Consider the following 16,539-nt stretch of genomic DNA (forward strand, 5'->3'; position numbering starts at 1 on the left):
TGGAATTGGGGGCTATACTTATGCCATCCAGGGAGACTATCTGAGCAGACAGAGCATCTCTGAGGTTTTTAGGACCAAGTATAATGACCTCGGTTTTTTCTGGGTTCAAGAGGAGGTAATTAATTGTCATCCAGGTCTTGATGTCACTGATGCAGGCGTTCAGTTTCTCTATCTGGTCATTCTGGTCAGGCTTCATGGATAAATACAACTGCGTATCGTCGGCATAACAATGAAAATTAATGCTGTGTTTCCTGATTATGTTTCCTAGGGGTAGCATATAAAGCGTAAACAGGATCGGTCCCAAGACTGAGCCCTGTGGGACTCCATAGTTGACTCGAGTGCACTGAGAGGAATGTCCATTTACATTAATGAACTGATACCTATCGGACAGATAGGATTTAAACCACTGGAGAGCAGATCCTCTGATCCCTATGTCCTGCTCTAATCTATGGAGTAAAATACCGTGGTCGATAGTGTCAAAGGCTGCACTGAGGTCCAACAGGACCAGAATAGAAAGTAGTCCCTTTTCTGAGGCCAATAACAAGTCATTAGAGACTCTAACTAGTGCAGTTTCCGTACTGTGGTGAGGTCTAAACCCCGACTGAAAGTCTTCAAAGTGGCTGTTGTCCTGTAGGTGGCAGTAAAGCTGCTTAACTACAACTCTTTCTAGGATTTTAGAAATAAAGGGCAGGTTTGATATCGGTCTATAGTTGGCCAAGATGCTAGGATCCAAACTGGGCTTTTTCAGAAGAGGTTTAACAACTGCATATTTAAAAGACTGTGGTACGTATCCCGTTTCCAGAGAGGCATTTATCATTGTTAATATGGGATCATTAATTAGGGGAAAAGTTTCTTTAAAAAGTCTAGTGGGAATTGGGTCTAACAGACACGTTGAGGATTTGGAGGACGTAATAATTGATGTTATTTCCGCTTGATCCACAGCAGTGAAGCAGTCTAATGTTACAGAGGTTTCTATGGATGCCTCCATTTCTACCACTTCAGCCTGTTCTGGGCTGATAGTAGGAATAACTTGATTTAACTTATGTCTAATATTTGAGATTTTACTATCGAAAAATGTAAGAAAATCATCGGAGCTGAGAGAAACAGGAACATGTGGTTCTACTGAGCTCTGACTGCGAGTTAATTTAGCAATAGTGCTAAAAAGAAATCTTGGATTATTTCCATTCTCTGATGTTAAGGTTGAATAGTACTGGCTTCTAGCTCTACGCAGAGCTTTTTTATAATTTAATAGGTTATGTTTCCAGATATCCAGAGACTGCTCTGAACCGGAGCGGCGCCATTCTCTTTCCAACTTACGGGTTTCTTGTTTAAGAGAACGAGTTTCAGCGTTAAACCACGGTGCTACTCGGTTTTGTCTGACGAATTTAGGTTTCAAGGGGGCAACAACATCGAGTGTACTCCTGAGGGCTTGTAAGGCATCATTAACAAAGTGGTCATTTATACTAGGACTGATACTATGGGAGCTGGTCTCAGAGTATTTTCTCAGAATATTACTAAGTACTGGCTGAACTGTGTGTTTAAACTCAGACACAGAACGGTCAGTTAAGGTTCTTCTAAGCTGTTTCTTATTCACTGGGGCAGAAGGATGTTCCAGTGTAAACTGGAAGATAATCATAAAGTGATCAGAAATGATGGGGTTAAGAGGAAGGACACTCAGCTGGCTGATCTCTATCCCATGGGTTAGAATAAGGGTGTGCTTATGACAGTGAGTGGGTTCATTCACACTTTGGGTGAAACCAACATCATCCAATAAAGCTGCAAAAGCCTTTCCTAGGCAATCACTAGGGTCATCAACATGAATATTAAAATCCCCTAATATTATAATTTGATCAGAATCTAAGACAATAGTCGATAGGAAGTCGGAAAACTCAGTTAAAAATTCTGAATATGGGCCGGTGGGGCGATAAATAATTATGAGTAAAACAGGTTTTCGAGTTTTCCTGTTTGGGTGACTTATAGACAATATGATGCTTTCAAAGGAGTTATAAGCATTTTTAACTTTAGGGCTGAGAAGTAAGCTAGACTGTGATATTACTGCCAAACCACCTCCTTTCCCTGAAATCCTGGATTTCTGATAGTTAGCATAAGTGGGGGGGGGTTGCTTCATTCAATCTAACATAGTCATCCTGTTGGAGCCAAGTTTCTGTTAAGGCTAAAAGATTAAGGTTGTTATCAATGATTAACTCATTGACTAAGAGGGACTTGGAGGAAATGGATCGAATGTTTAATAAACCGCATTTAATGACATCATAATTCTGCTTGTGAGAACTGCTGTCTGTCACTTTAAGGTTTCTATGACGCGCTCCTTTCATTTGTCTTTCAGCACATAAGCTAAAGCTCGAACCTGCTTGACTTTCCCTGCATGGGTTTTGCACCGGCACTAACCCTAAGGGAGGCTCAGAGGAGCGTTTTACACTGCTGCTCTGCGCCCGGGTCTCGTCTCTGGATTGTCAGGTTAACAGACTAAGGCTAGCAGAAATGTTTCTAGAAAGAAGAGCGGCACCGTCCCGGGTGGGATGGACGCCGTCTCTCCGCATGAGACCGGGCTTCCCCCAAAACGCGCTCCAGTTATCCACAAAACCAACGCCGTTTTCTGGGCACCATCTAGAAAGCCAGCGGTTAAGTGATGAAAAGCGGCTGTACATTTCATCACTGACTAAGTTCGGCAGGGGACCAGAGAAAATTACAGTGTCGGACATCGTCTTAGCCAGTTTACACACCGAAGTTACGTTTAACTTAACCACCTCTGACTGTCTCCGTCGGGCATCATTACCGCCTGCGTGAATCACGACTCGACGGAACCTGTACTTACTCTGAGCTAACATCCTAAGGTTCCCCTCGATGTCACCAACTCTGGCCCCTGGATAACACCTGACTGTAGCCGCTGGTAGCTCCACTTTTCTAACTTCAGAAGAGCCTATAACCAGAGTTGAGTGTTCAGCGGGTGTGTCGCTGAGGGGGGAGAACCTATTACTAACGTGGAGTCTCGGGTGCTCTAAGTCTTTGCGTTTAGCACTATGTTTCCTCCCAACCGGTACAAACCCCTGACTGTCTCCCGGCTGTTGGGAGGGCGCTGGGGTGCTAATTAAGTTAGCCCTGGTAGCGCGACCCGCGAGTAACGACCTGGCTAGCCGGCTTAGCTTCCTCCAGTCTGGCCTCCAAGTCTAACACAAGACTACACTTAACACACATACCGCTATTTTCACTAAAGGAGGCAGGGTCATCACTAAACATATGGCACATGGGGCAGGAGAAAGGAGGAGAGGCAGAAAGAGAGGTGGCCATGCTAGGTTCTAAGCTAAGGCTAGCGGTGTTTAGGTAAAGAGAAGTGGTCTATTTAGCAAAATGAGAAAGTGAACAGCAAGCGGTTTAACAGTGGTGTATTCGCTAATAAAAGGTACTAGATGTGAATATTAACCCAGATAACCCTTAGAGTAAGCAATAGTAGTCAGGCTAATGCCAAACAAGAGGACAGCAGTCACACAAGACTAGCACTGGGAATAGCTTACTCAGAAATGACGTCACAGGAAGTCTGTAAACAACACAGCAACAATCATTTCAATTCAATTCTCCTCCATATCAGACTACTCCATTAATTAGAATAAGTCTGTTTTATTACCACTGAACATTAATGCGGAGCAAAGACTCACGATACCAGTCAAATCAGCAAATATCAAATATCTAGGTATCTATTTTCCCCCCAAACTATCAGAACTGGTGCAGCTTAACTACACCCCATTACTGAAAAACATACAGGACGATTTAACACGCTGGACCAACTTGCCTCTGTCCCTTATGGGCAAGGTAGCCACGGTTAAAATGAAAATCTTACCTAAAGTTAATTATCTATTCTCAATCATTCCCACACAACAGCCACTAAAATGGTTCAAAACATTAGACTCATCCATATCAAGCTTTTTATGGAACAATAAATCTGCAAGAATTAGTCTAAAAACTTTAAAATCTGCAAAAATCTGTAGAGGCTTAGAATTACCTAACTTCCACAAATACTTTCTTGCAAATAGATTACAATACATCTTAAAATGGTTAAAAAATAATTCAGAAACCAACTCATGGTTAGACTTGGAACAGGCGCTATGTGAAAAGATCAACCTGTCAGATCTACCATTTATTAGCCAAACAGTTAAAAAACAGGCTTGTTTTCAAAGTATTAATATAAACGCTACTTTAACAGCCTGGTGGGAATTTCTCAAAATATCAAAATCCTCAATTCAACCGTGCAAAATGACACCCATCTGGAAAAACCCGGACATCCTTATAAACAAAAAAATGATACACTTCCCAGCTTGGCAAGCAGGGGGCGTAAAACAACTAGAGCACGTAATTATTGATAGAAGATTCATAACTCCCCAAGAACTACAAGACAAACATGGAATACATAACTTCTTGGAATATCAGCAACTTAAATCAATTATTACTAAAATGTTTACATACAAAGACATTGATTTAAAGCTACCAGAAGCAGTTAACTCTCTCATTAATTTTTCAATGAATAAAACTCTCTCCAAAATATACAAACTTTTATGTAATTTAGATAATAATATTTCACTTCTGACAACAAAATGGGATGCAGATTTGAGCATCAGCACAGATGAAAGCTTCTGGTCAGAACTTTGTCTAAACACCTTTAAACTGACAAAAAGTCCAAATCTGCCGCTAATCCATTTCAAAACTCTACACAGAATTTACTACACTGGACAGAGGATGTTCAAGATGGGTCTCAGTAACTCAGATATTTGTTAGCACTGTGATAGTAATCTACCCAACAGTTACATGCATGCACTGTGGTTCTGCACGCCTGTCCAGGCTCTCTGGCAGCAGGTATGTGCCGATCTATCAGTCTGGCTTAAGGTTTCAATCACAGCTTCACCGTCACTTTGTGTGCTTGGTGACATGAGTGCCATCGATGTAGAAGGAGGATTAGTATCTATCATTTTCATAACTATTTGTATTGCTAAAAAATATTTTAATAAATTGGAAAAACAAGAAAAATATAAATATAAGTCAACACAGAAATCTGCTGCTTGATCATATCAGCTTGGAAAAAATGTCAGCCCAAAGTTCAAGAAACTTTGAAAGAATTCAGTCTCTCTGGTCTCCCATAGCTAACTCCATGACTTAGGGGGTGGGGGGCCTGGTCGTCGCTGCTCCTTGCCTTACTGCCATAGTTTGGGGTGGGGGTTGGGGCCTCCGGTGCCCGGTGGGGGGCGATGAGGGCTCCGTTGGTCGGGGGGTCGGGTCCAGTACCTGGGTGGGGCGGGCTGGGGCGTTGCGCGGTCTTCTGGGCTTGGGTGTGTGGTGGTGGTGGGGGGGGGTGTGTGGAGTGGTGGTCTGGCTCGGCCTGGGGGGGGGGGTCCCTTTGCCTGTGCTGGGGGGGGGGGGGGTTGGCATATAATCTCATTATAGGGGGAGGGGGGTTTAGCCTGCGATGCACCTTGGGGGGGGGGGGGGGGGCTACTTGGTAGTGGTCTCCCTCCCATGGTTGCCGTATGGAGTGGGCCCCCCCTCTCTCGGTTTTATTTGCACTTTACACATGTAGGGTAGGTAGGGGGGGTGCTTGGACATCACTGCCAGTAAGCAGCAGATGTCCTCTTAGCACCCTACCCGCCAATTCTAACCTCACTTTAGATATTTACGGCCCCTTGGTGGGGAGGGTGAGGGGACATCACTGTGAGTAATCAGGAGATGTCCCCTCAGTGCCCTACCCGCCAATTTTAACTGAAACCCCCTAGTACACACACACTTTACTCCTCAAAATATACAATCAAACATAAACACACACACATACACACACACCCTCACAAACACACGCACACACATTTTGCAAGGAAGGTGGGACCTAGGACCGTCTGTCCCCTACCCCATCCCTGGTGGGGGGTACTGGGCCCTTGGCAACGGCGGCTGTGTCCCCTGGGTGCCGGTTTCCTGGGCCCGGCAGTGCCTTCTCCGCGTGGGGAGAGGGTTCACATTACACCTGAGCCGGGGGTGTCCGTATCCCTGTGGGGTGGGTTCTGGTCCTTGCCCCTGAGCGCTGGGCCCGGCAAAATTTCAAACTGTGGCCGAGCCTGGTCAGGCCATGTTTAAAACACCCCCCGGGGTGCTCCCCTCCTGGGTGGGGGCGGCTGGCCCCTGCCTTGCTCCTTCTTGGACCAACCGTGGGCCGGGTGGGTGGCTGCCTGGAGTGCGGAACGGGTCTCCCTTGGGGGGTCCTGGCTCGTACCTGGGGTTGGGGCAGGGGGATGCCTAGAGCTCCTGGGTGGTGGTGGGTGCTCGTCTGGAGCTGTGGGTGCCCCTTCTCGGGTGGGGCCCTAAGTTGGGCCCTCACGGCGCGGCGGGGGGGCTGCTCTCCTGGTTGGGCTGGGGCGGCGCTCTCTTTCCCTCCGTGCCTCCCTGCTCTCTTGCTCTGAGGGCCTCGCGGCGGTCCTGCTGGCCCTGGCCTGGGTGGCGGATGTGGTCGCCCGGGGGGCGGTTGTTCTCTGCCTGCTGCCGTGTGGCGTTGGGGGGTTCTGGCTGCCGCTGCTGCTTCGGCAGGGGTCTTGGTGTGGGGATGGCTGGGCACTCTCCGTCCTTCTTTTCACATTCCACCATCCATTTTAGAAGAACATAAGCACTCACCTGAGCACAGGTGTTAGCTCACCTTTGCACTAATAGTTTGCATGATTGAATGAATGAAATATTTCAAACTAGTTGGTTTGAAGGCATAAGTATGTGTGTGTGAACACTGTGTTTTGTGTACATGTTGACATGTGGACATTTTTGCAGCTAGCAGGTGTGTTGATAACATTTGAGTGTGTGTGTGGACAGGCCCCGCCCTGTGAGATTTGTACTACATTTGAACCTTATCGTAATGATAAACATCCAGTAAACTTGTTGCTTTATGCTGCTTCATGGTCTTACCCCCCCCCCCCCCCTCCTATTATCACCCTCCTATCCCCTCCTCTCTCTAACATCCCTCTCTCTTTTTCCCTCCTTTCCTTTCCGTCCGGTCCAACACCAAAGATTTTCAAACATGATTGAAATTAATAAAGTTTGGCCTCAATTACAAAAGGGGTTTATTCAGACATACCTCTGGTTTGTCTGAAGATTAATAACCCCTCTTGTTAAAGTAAAATATGTCCAACACAAGAGGCCGTCAGCTCTCATCTGTCTGCCCAGCTGTTGGACAAGACAAGTTAAAAAATTTAATAAAAAATAGGTTACATGCTTTTGCACAAAATGTTAATAAAGTAGATATCAGCAACCATTAGCCTTTAATCCTTACCTTTTTACTGACATTTTATCTTGTAAAACAAACAAAAACAAAAAAACTTGTTACAGGATTTCTAAAGTTGACATAAACAGATAGTGGTTTTCAGATTCCTCCCAGTCATCAGATGTTTGTGTCTGTGAACACATTTTTCACTTTGATCGGACATTTACCTCATCTGATTACAAACACACAAAAGGATGTGCAGAAGGTAGAATGGAGACAAATTATTCTTGAAATCAGTTTTTCTTACCTGTGCGCCATTGCTTTTGAATATTTATTCTGACGTGCAGCACGTGGTGTTGCCAGGCATGAAAAGTGCTTTATAAATAAAGATTAAATTAACTGGATGATTGAATTTTTTTATTGTTTTTTTGACAGACGAGTTCCTTTTTTAAACTTCAGTTATAATTTATTATTACATCTATTTCTCAGATGTTTATTTAGCTTGAATTTTTTAATAAATATTTTGTGATTGTCTCAGACATTAGATTTTAAAATCATTTTTGTATTTGGTTCATTTGTGTCGTAAATGTTACATTAAAGTCAGTGCTTGGAGGTCTAAGAACCTTTACTTTCTAACACCTCTAAGAGGACAAATCAATTTAAAAAATGTAATTGATCTTTTTTTACTATCAGAATCTAATGTGTGAGGTGTAAACAATCCCAGCAATATAGCAGAATTGGGTTTAAAACGTTTTTGTAGCAAACATTAAAAAACATTGAAAAAAAGATGTAAACTGTCTATTTTTCGTCCTTTTTGCAGGAAATCATGGCCTCCCTGAACACTGTTTCCAGCGCCAACACCAAGTTCTCTCTGGACTTGTTCAAACAGCTGAGTAACGAAGACAAAATGGCAAACGTGTTCTACTCTCCGTTCAGCATCTCTTCCGCTCTAGCCATGGTGATGCTGGGAGCCAGAGGAACCACAGCCTCACAGATGACTGAGGTATCACGCACTGCCCCCCCCCATCCCCCCCTATTTTTTGCTTCCATTAGCTCACATTTTGGTTTCCAAACACCTTGGTGATGCATTTACTTATATTACATGCCTCTGCAGCTTACCTGGGCGTCAAAGTTTCCCAATGCCGTGTCAACTGTGAGTGGAGTGCTAGCATTCACTCGCTCAGCATTTTTTATGATGCGTATTGCAAAACAGGGTGAGCCATAAAAAGCTGCTTACACTGACATATTCTGTGTATGTTATCAGTTATGTGTAGCAGACCTGGCTGCAGCCCGACTTCCCCATAAGCCGTTTCAAAGTTGACTCATCGAATGCCTCCAGATCGGCAGTCCTATTTATTTAAACTATTAACCCTGATTTTAGGGAAAAGAACAGAACCCATTTGGCAGAGTTGTCTCCTTTGTGCTTTGTTAAAGCAGTACTTATGGAGGATTTATGGGTGATTTTTCAATCTAAAGGTCCTCAACAAATGACATTTGTTTCCGTTGGTGGTTAAGCTAATGGCAGCCATAAAACAGGAGTTTCTAAGAACGGCTGTTGAGATCAAAGTTGACCTGAGAGCATTCAGGATTTGATCCAATGTTTTCAACAGCTTCGACTGTTTGGAAGAGATTTGTGCCACGCCCACAATCCTCTCTGATTCTGTAAGAAACGCCCTTACATTTAAAATAAATTAATAAAAAGAAAGAAATATTGAAATAAATTGTAATGGGGATTTGCAAACTGATTGATAATATTCATCGTTCATTTTCTTAACCGTTTATTCCCTTTCGGGGTCACGGGGTTGACGGAGCCTATCCCGGCCACTTGGGCGTAGGCAAGGGATGCCCTGGACTGGTCGCCAGTCTGTTGCAGGGTAGAATATCCTCAATTACACATTCATTTACTCTCACACTCACACCTATGGACAATTTAGAGTTGCCAATCAACCCATGTTTTTGGACAGTAGGAGGAAGCCGGGGATCCCGGAGAAAACCCACGCATACACGGGGAGAACATGCAAACTCCACACAGAAAGGTCCCCCATTGATGTTCTGTTTTTCATGTCCCCCAGCCGAGACTTGAACCGGGGGCCTTCTTGCTGTGAGGCAAGAGCGCTAACCACTGCGCCACCGCAATAATTGTCGATAAATGCTGAATTGATAAACTGCTGCTCAGCAGAAGCCTTGGCAGGGAGGGGTTTTCTGAGAGAACTTTAAAAATCTGGATCTGCATCCATGAACAGCAGAGGTGCTACAACGTTTGCACTTGTTTTTCCAAATATTTGCTCTAATAATCTTAGGATCCAGTTTCTGTTTTTGTGGTTTTGTGTCCAAATAAAAAGGTTCCACTCTCATTTTAGGCTCCACCTTTTTGCCTTCTGTGCAATCAACTAATGTTTAATCTAGTATAGCATTTTAGAATAGAATAGAATGCCTTTATTGTCACTGTGCACATGTACAATTTGCATCATAGGCGTAAACAATGAAATGAAAAAAGCCACTCACTATTCAGTGCTGACATGCATAGAAAATAATTTCACAGAAATAATAAAATAATTTCACAAAACTGAAGAATACAATATACCAAGTACCAAAAATTTTACAAAGGTGCAAAATGTGCAATAGAAAATAGAAATTATAAATTAGTTTAATTAAATGTTTGCATTAAAATATTGGGTATCTTTCTTCTTTTGGGGTCTTGTAGAAATATAGTTTTATAGTTTTATAGATTTTTGTTGTTGACATTTTTGTGTAAATGTCTGACTGTGTGCGTCTGATCAAAGTTTCCCACAGTCTCTCTGCTTCAACCAGGTAAACTACTTCAGTAAAGCAGGTTTTTTGTTTTGCTTTTTCCTGTATGTCAGGTTATAAATAGAAACTTTGTCTATAAACTGACCTCACTACCAGCTGCATCAATGACGGCTCACCCATTCCTCCTCATCATCACTGCTTTGTTATCCTGCAGGGTGCCGGTATAATGGAAAAAGCCTTTCTCAGGCTGAATGGCTAAAAAAAACAGAAATAATGAAGGGAAAGTTCCAAAGTTGGTTTTAGTTTGATACTTTTAACCCCTCGATGCCTGAATTTATTTCACCTTTTTTTTCTTTCAAATTGATTCTACATTAAGGTTATATAAGTAAAAAAATTGGTTTGATGCATATTTGCATCATAGACATTAAATAGATTTTAAAATAAAATACACACAACCTGATTCTTGGAGCAAAGAAAGGAAGAAATGTTTAATTCAGGTGGCTGTAAACTGCACCCCCCAGGTTCTCTGCTTCTCAAAGGCAGGGAAGCAGCAGCAGCAACGGCAGCAGCAGCAGCAGCAGCAGGCTAAAGGAGCGCAGCAGATGATGCAGATGCAGCAGCAGGGCAAGGCCAGTCTGCCAGCTCAAGTGAAGGTGGCAGAAACTGAACGCTAACGGGGGCGCAAAAATGAAACAAAACATCTGCAGTCTGCCATTTTTTAGTCTGCACATGAGATTTGACCTCCTTGATCCCTGTCGCGTCAAGTTGAAATAATTTTCAGCAAACTGTTTAGTTTTCTGAAAATGGCTTCATAGCCATTTCCACTAACCAGCTTTAAGCGCCATGAATTTTCCAACAATTTCTTTATGAATTAGCACTTTCCCATTTTCCCACAACATAGCTAGCAGAGGTTAAAGCGATTTACGACCAGCCTTAAGACGCATCCTGGAAATCCTGACAGGAGTTTAAGACCCATTGAGACAATTGAATGCTTTATAAGGCCTTATATTAGTAAAATTATATCTAAGATATATTAGGATTTTTTTAAATAGCGTTATCTGTGGCGTCCACCTGTAAGTCACACAGGATTTCACAAACCACAGGAATGTGTTGCTCACACTTTCTGACCTTTTGACACTTGATGAAACCTGCAGGGAACTCTCTCAAACTTTCTTTTTTAAATTCTGTCCACACAGCATTTTAGTTCTGCAACACAATGATGTCATTTAAAAAGATAAACTCTTTTTTTTTTATATACGTGCTAACAGCGTGGTGGAGGGACAGCCTGTGGGTCAGCTTCTGTAAAAGTTGACCACACAGGTTTGGTTTATGGATTTCTTTTTCCTGCTTTTATATGATGTATGTTTTTGTGTTAAGTGTTTTATATGATTTGTAAAAACAAACACCTCAAGTTTCATGAATTGTCTTCCCATTTTTGACCAAATGAATTACTAACATTTTTTTTCTTCCTTGTTTAAAGATTTCTGGACTAAAATCTAACCTGCAGAGAAAGTCCATCAGAACAGATTTTCTCACATCTGTGGTTTATTTATCTCCACAGAGCCTGAAACTCCGGGATTCCCAGGATCAGGTCCATGCTAGCTTTGCTGAGCTGCTGGGCCAGCTCAACAAGCCTAAGGCCAGTTACGCTCTGAGTGTAGCTAACAGGCTTTTTGGAGAGCAGACCTACCAGTTCGTCGAGGTGTGTGAGACAAACTGGCTTTTTTGTAAACAGTAGAAGCAGAGGAGAAAATGTGATGAATGAAAACCTTGTCTTGTCATCCATCCCATTTAATCCTTTACGAGGTCACAGCGTTACTGATAGAAATTTTCTTTCAAAGAATGCAAAGCTACAAAATAAAGCGCAAAGGCTTTTATTGTTTAGGAGTTCCTGGGAAACAGCAGGAAGCACTACAAAGCAGAGCTGGAGAAGGTGAACTTCATGCAGGGTTCTGAAGCTGCCAGGCTCAACATCAACACCTGGGTGGAGAAACAGACACAAGGTGGTCTACAAACCTAAAAACATCTGAACAAACACACTTCACTCAACTCCAAAGTCCATTTAGTTTCATAAATGATCCTCATTTGAAGTGATCTGCAGTGTAATCTGATTAGATCTGATACAGATCTAACCGTGTCTTTGCCTTAACTTGTTTTGTTTTTCAGGTAAAATCAGAGACATCCTCGCCGAGGGTTCCTTGAACAACCTGACCAGACTTGTGCTGGTCAATGCCATCTATTTCAAAGGCAACTGGAACAAGAAGTTTGATGCGCAGAATACTCGTGACGCTGACTTCCGACTGAACAAGGTAACTCTGCAGCTGACAGGAGACCAACGAGGAGCTGAGTGGATGAGAAAACTACGGAGCCCTGGATGTGACATTCAAAAAATAAATAAGCAAATAAAAATGTTTCCCTCAAATTAATCATTTATGCCCACAAACAAGTATTTGTTGGTCACAAATGAGCAATTTACCAGCATCTTGAGCGCACAAGTTTGTGCACAAATTATCATCCTTTCCACTCAAAGTAGTATTATGTGGACATAAAAAAAGCAGGAAAACTGCAATACAAAACCCAGATTCTTAGGGTTTGAGGTTTTAAGTAGCTATCTTGGTAAAAACAATTTTAAAAACATTATTTATATTACACATATTCTGAGTTTTGTTTGGTTAAAGCTTGTACTGACCAACCTTTAGCTTTGTTTGCTCTATTATCAAATTCTTTCTTATAGTCAACCAGTTGTCTGCATAAATTGATTTAATAGAGCAGTGTGGACAGAACTGAAGGTAATATTGAAATAAATCTGAGTTCCATCTCTTTTTAAATCTTAGGAGAATGTATAGGTGCAAAAGAGTAATGATAACAAAATTAGTGAAAATGGAAAAGACCGTAAGAACATTTTTTTTAAAACACATATTTACCCAAACTAGACCAGAGGAAAGGTTTTATGTCTGGCTTTATAAATAGGACGATCATTCACAGGTGAACAATGTATTATGAAAATAGTCTTTAGTTTAAATAAAGAACCTAACAAAGACACTGTTTTTAACGCTACAATTCATTTGAATACAGATGTCTCCTATTAACATTCAGTGGGTAAATTGTGAGAATGTTGGACTCTGAGTAAAAAAGTTATTTCCTATTGAAGAAAAGACCCAGTATGTGACAGAATGTATGGAACTTTTATGATCTGATTCTTAGCCCAAGTCTCTAATTTACAGTAACACTTAACATTATCATATTTTCTTAGATCATATCCTGTTTGTTTTATCCTCCACATTTAGCCACTACTTTCATTTCAGAAACCTTTGACTTCTTTTTTATTGAAAGGTGGTGTGGGTCCAAACCCCTTAATCGGGCCTGTTTTCATTGTGTTTCCCTCTTTTGCTTTCAGAATGCTAAAAAGACAGTAAAAATGATGTACCGGACATCCAAGTTTCCTCTGACCTACATCCCTGAAATCAACTGCCAGGTAACCCTGTCATGTAGAATCTTATAGTTTTTCAGTCAGAAGGACGTATTACATCGACTCAAACTGTTTAAATTATTAGAGACCTTCCTTTTTTTCTTTTCTTCTGCCCTTTGTGTGTCATATACTACAGAGTTTTAGGGCCACGGTGAGGAAAAAAATTCTGGCCAACGTGTCGAGTTTTTTCTCGTCACAAAGTTTCGAGAAAAAACTCGTTTCGAGATAAGAGGCGAAATAAAGTTTCGAGATTAAAGTTGCAATGTTGCGCGAGAGAGATTTTATCTCGTAAATTTAGGAGATAAAAACTCGTAAATTTATGAGAAAAAATCTCTTAAATTTATGAGATTAAAGTGGAAGTGAGCATCCAGAGCAGCAGGTGAACGCCGCGCAGCAGCAGATCAGACCGACTAAACTTTGTTGAACAGGTCAGCTAAATGTTTATTGATAACGTTCCAAATGTCTGGAAGCTCATTTGTTTGATTTACAATTTATTAAAGTTTTTTTTATTGATGGTTGGTTTGCAGCCCGATGAAGCCATCGGGTGTCCCTGCAGCTGTTCGCTTGAATCTTTTCTTCCTCCACCAAAGACAAGATCTCTGTTTGTGTGATGCTTCCGTCTGAGGAGCCCTTTTTGCCTTTTTCGACATTCTAATGCTAATATAAAAGACTATTTTCACTCATCTTTGTTTTTTAATGATGAAGCGGGACGCTTCATCTGCAGGAGGGGGCGTAGGTAACTGTTTACTTCCGCATTGGTGTTCGGATGACAGGTTCATGACATAAGGTGACAGAGGAACTTCAGGTTGTGTGAATGAAAAGGAAAATAAAGGCTGCAGCAGTCCTCTACACCCAAACGTATCTCTGAGCTCCTTATTTTACATATAAAACTCCGCTTTACTGACACTGAACCTCGGAAAGCCGGCTCCAGTGAAAATAATCTGATTTTGACTCACCAAAAGGTTCAGAATCTCTTTGTTTTAAACCTATAATAATCCGGAAATAAAGCTTCACAAAAGGCTCCACATATTTCATCTTCAAGCTCCAATAAACAGACAACTTCGGTGTTTTCCACTTGTTAATCGATGAATTTTTTCTCATAAATTTACGAGATAAAATCTCTTAAATTTACTTTTTTTTTGGTGGCCATAAAACTCTGTCGTAAACTCTGAAGTACAAAGCCGCTAGCTCACTAACATTAGCCATAACACTGAATACTCCTGAAAGACTCAGCTTCACTTCTCTCGCGCAACATTTCGACTTTAATCTTGAAACTTCATTTCGACTTTTATCTCGACACGACGAGTTTTTTCTCGAAACTTTTTTTCCTAACCGTGGCCCTAAAACTCCGTTGTAGTCATATCACCGCTGCTTTTATCTTTCAACAAAAGCAATTTTACTCTATAAACTTTGCTAGAGTTGTTTTCTAAGACATAGTTTCTGAAGAGCAGCAGGATCTCATTAGAAATTCACCTCTGAGTTGTTGGCGGTACAGAGTATGCCTGCTCCTACTTCCCATCATCCATCTGTTTCCACGCTCTCCCACTAGCTTACAGCCCCTCACACCTCCAATCCAACATTACCGGTGCAACAGAAATACTGGATCTGTAAATCCAGCCGTACAGTTTAGATCCAGATTCCAGCTCAGACAACGATGAACATGGATCTATTTGCAAGTGGATGCATCAGAATGGAGCGGAGCAGGGAGCTGGCGGCCCGGTATATTTTCAATGTCACACATACGATCTTTTTCAGACTGCAGAAATTCCTCTGCACCTTATTCACAACAATTTTAATGAAGAAATACTCAGAAATGCAACTTCAATCTTACTTTTCTTTATAAATGTCCTCCATCATGAAAACAATTCCAAAGGAACTTGTTAAACACAATTTTTATTGGAGTGGGTCTCAAAAAAATAAAACAATTAGACTTTCTTGCCCTTTTATTGAGTTCAGTGAAATACATGTCTTACAGGAATTCTTCCCTCTTTTTAATAGATCCTTGAGATGCCCTACAAAGACAAGGAGCTAAGCATGCTGGTCTTCCTGCCCACTGACATCGAGGACAGCACCACCGGCCTGGAGAAGGTAGGATTGGCCTGCATTTGCACATGGACTCACCAAGAACCCAGCAAAACATGCACAAAGCAGATGTTTGCCTTCTAGCTGGAGAAGGCCCTGACCTACGAGAACTTTATGGAGTGGACTCGCCCAGACATGATGAACGAGGTGGAGGTCAGGGTGGGCTTCCCTCGCTTCAAGATGGAGCAGAAGTATGACATGAAGAAAGTCCTGGTCAGCATGGGCATGGCGGACGCTTTCGACATGTCAAAGTGTGATTTCTCTGGTGGGTAGCTGGAGCTTCATTGAACCTTAGATGGAACTTGATATGTACCTTAAGCTCATCCTCTGGGAATCTTCTGCCCTTTTCCTCAGGCATGTCTCCAGCCAATGACCTGGTGCTGTCAGAAGTCTTCCACAAGGCTTTTGTGGAGGTCAACGAGGAGGGAACAGAGGCGGCTGCTGCCACCGCGTTCATCAAGTATGGCTTTATGCTGAATTTTTCCACTGACGTCTTCATCGCTGACCACCCCTTCCTCTTCTTCATCAGACACAACAGATCCATGAGCATTCTGTTTGCGGGCCGTTACTGCTCCCCTCAGTAAAGTTCCCTTGAGCAAACCACATCTTCATTTTCCATCCGTCAGAGTATGAGGCTTAGTGACGTTGAAGGAATCCTTTAACACTCCAGTTTGGTTCTGTGCCTTTCTACAGATTGATGTTTTGCACTGTCTCATTCTAAAGATGAATCATTATTCCTGCTGCTTTCTTTTACCCTAATCTCCTTATATCTAGTCAAGATTATTGCATTTTACACACATCTATGATGCTCCTTTGCACTGTCCTGCTCAACCCAAACCAAAGAATGAAATATGACAAACGCCTCTTTTATGCAATTCCTTGGAACCGTCATGCATCGTAAACTGGATTAAAAACATGAATGTATGCAAAGACTTTTGCCAGCTGCCGTGTCACTGTCATGTACTCTTTTACACCTGAAATTAAAGTGTGTGGTTTGCTGAAA

At 42.1% G+C, this 16,539-nt stretch overlaps 1 protein-coding gene across 3 annotated transcripts in view; it reads left to right on the forward strand.

Annotated features, from left to right (window-relative positions):
• LOC101155254 (leukocyte elastase inhibitor-like) overlaps positions 1-16,539 on the forward strand; it is a 32,901-nt gene extending 16,362 nt beyond the window's left edge. For 2 of the 3 annotated variants that reach the window (XM_023950441.1, XM_023950443.1), the window contains exons 2-10: positions 8,055-8,237; positions 10,507-10,638; positions 11,547-11,687; positions 11,871-11,988; positions 12,152-12,294; positions 13,383-13,460; positions 15,453-15,542; positions 15,621-15,801; positions 15,891-16,539. In XM_023950441.1, coding sequence (XP_023806209.1) covers positions 8,055-8,237; positions 10,507-10,638; positions 11,547-11,687; positions 11,871-11,988; positions 12,152-12,294; positions 13,383-13,460; positions 15,453-15,542; positions 15,621-15,801; positions 15,891-16,120 — 1,296 coding nt within the window. In that variant the 3' untranslated portion in view covers positions 16,121-16,539. The remainder of the gene's footprint in view (positions 1-8,054; positions 8,238-10,506; positions 10,639-11,546; positions 11,688-11,870; positions 11,989-12,151; positions 12,295-13,382; positions 13,461-15,452; positions 15,543-15,620; positions 15,802-15,890) is intronic. The other variant, XM_023950442.1, reaches the window with a different exon arrangement.

The sequence above is a fragment of the Oryzias latipes genome, chromosome 20 (genome assembly GCF_002234675.1).
Source record: "Oryzias latipes chromosome 20, ASM223467v1".
In the NCBI taxonomy this organism is placed as follows: domain Eukaryota; kingdom Metazoa; phylum Chordata; class Actinopteri; order Beloniformes; family Adrianichthyidae; genus Oryzias; species Oryzias latipes.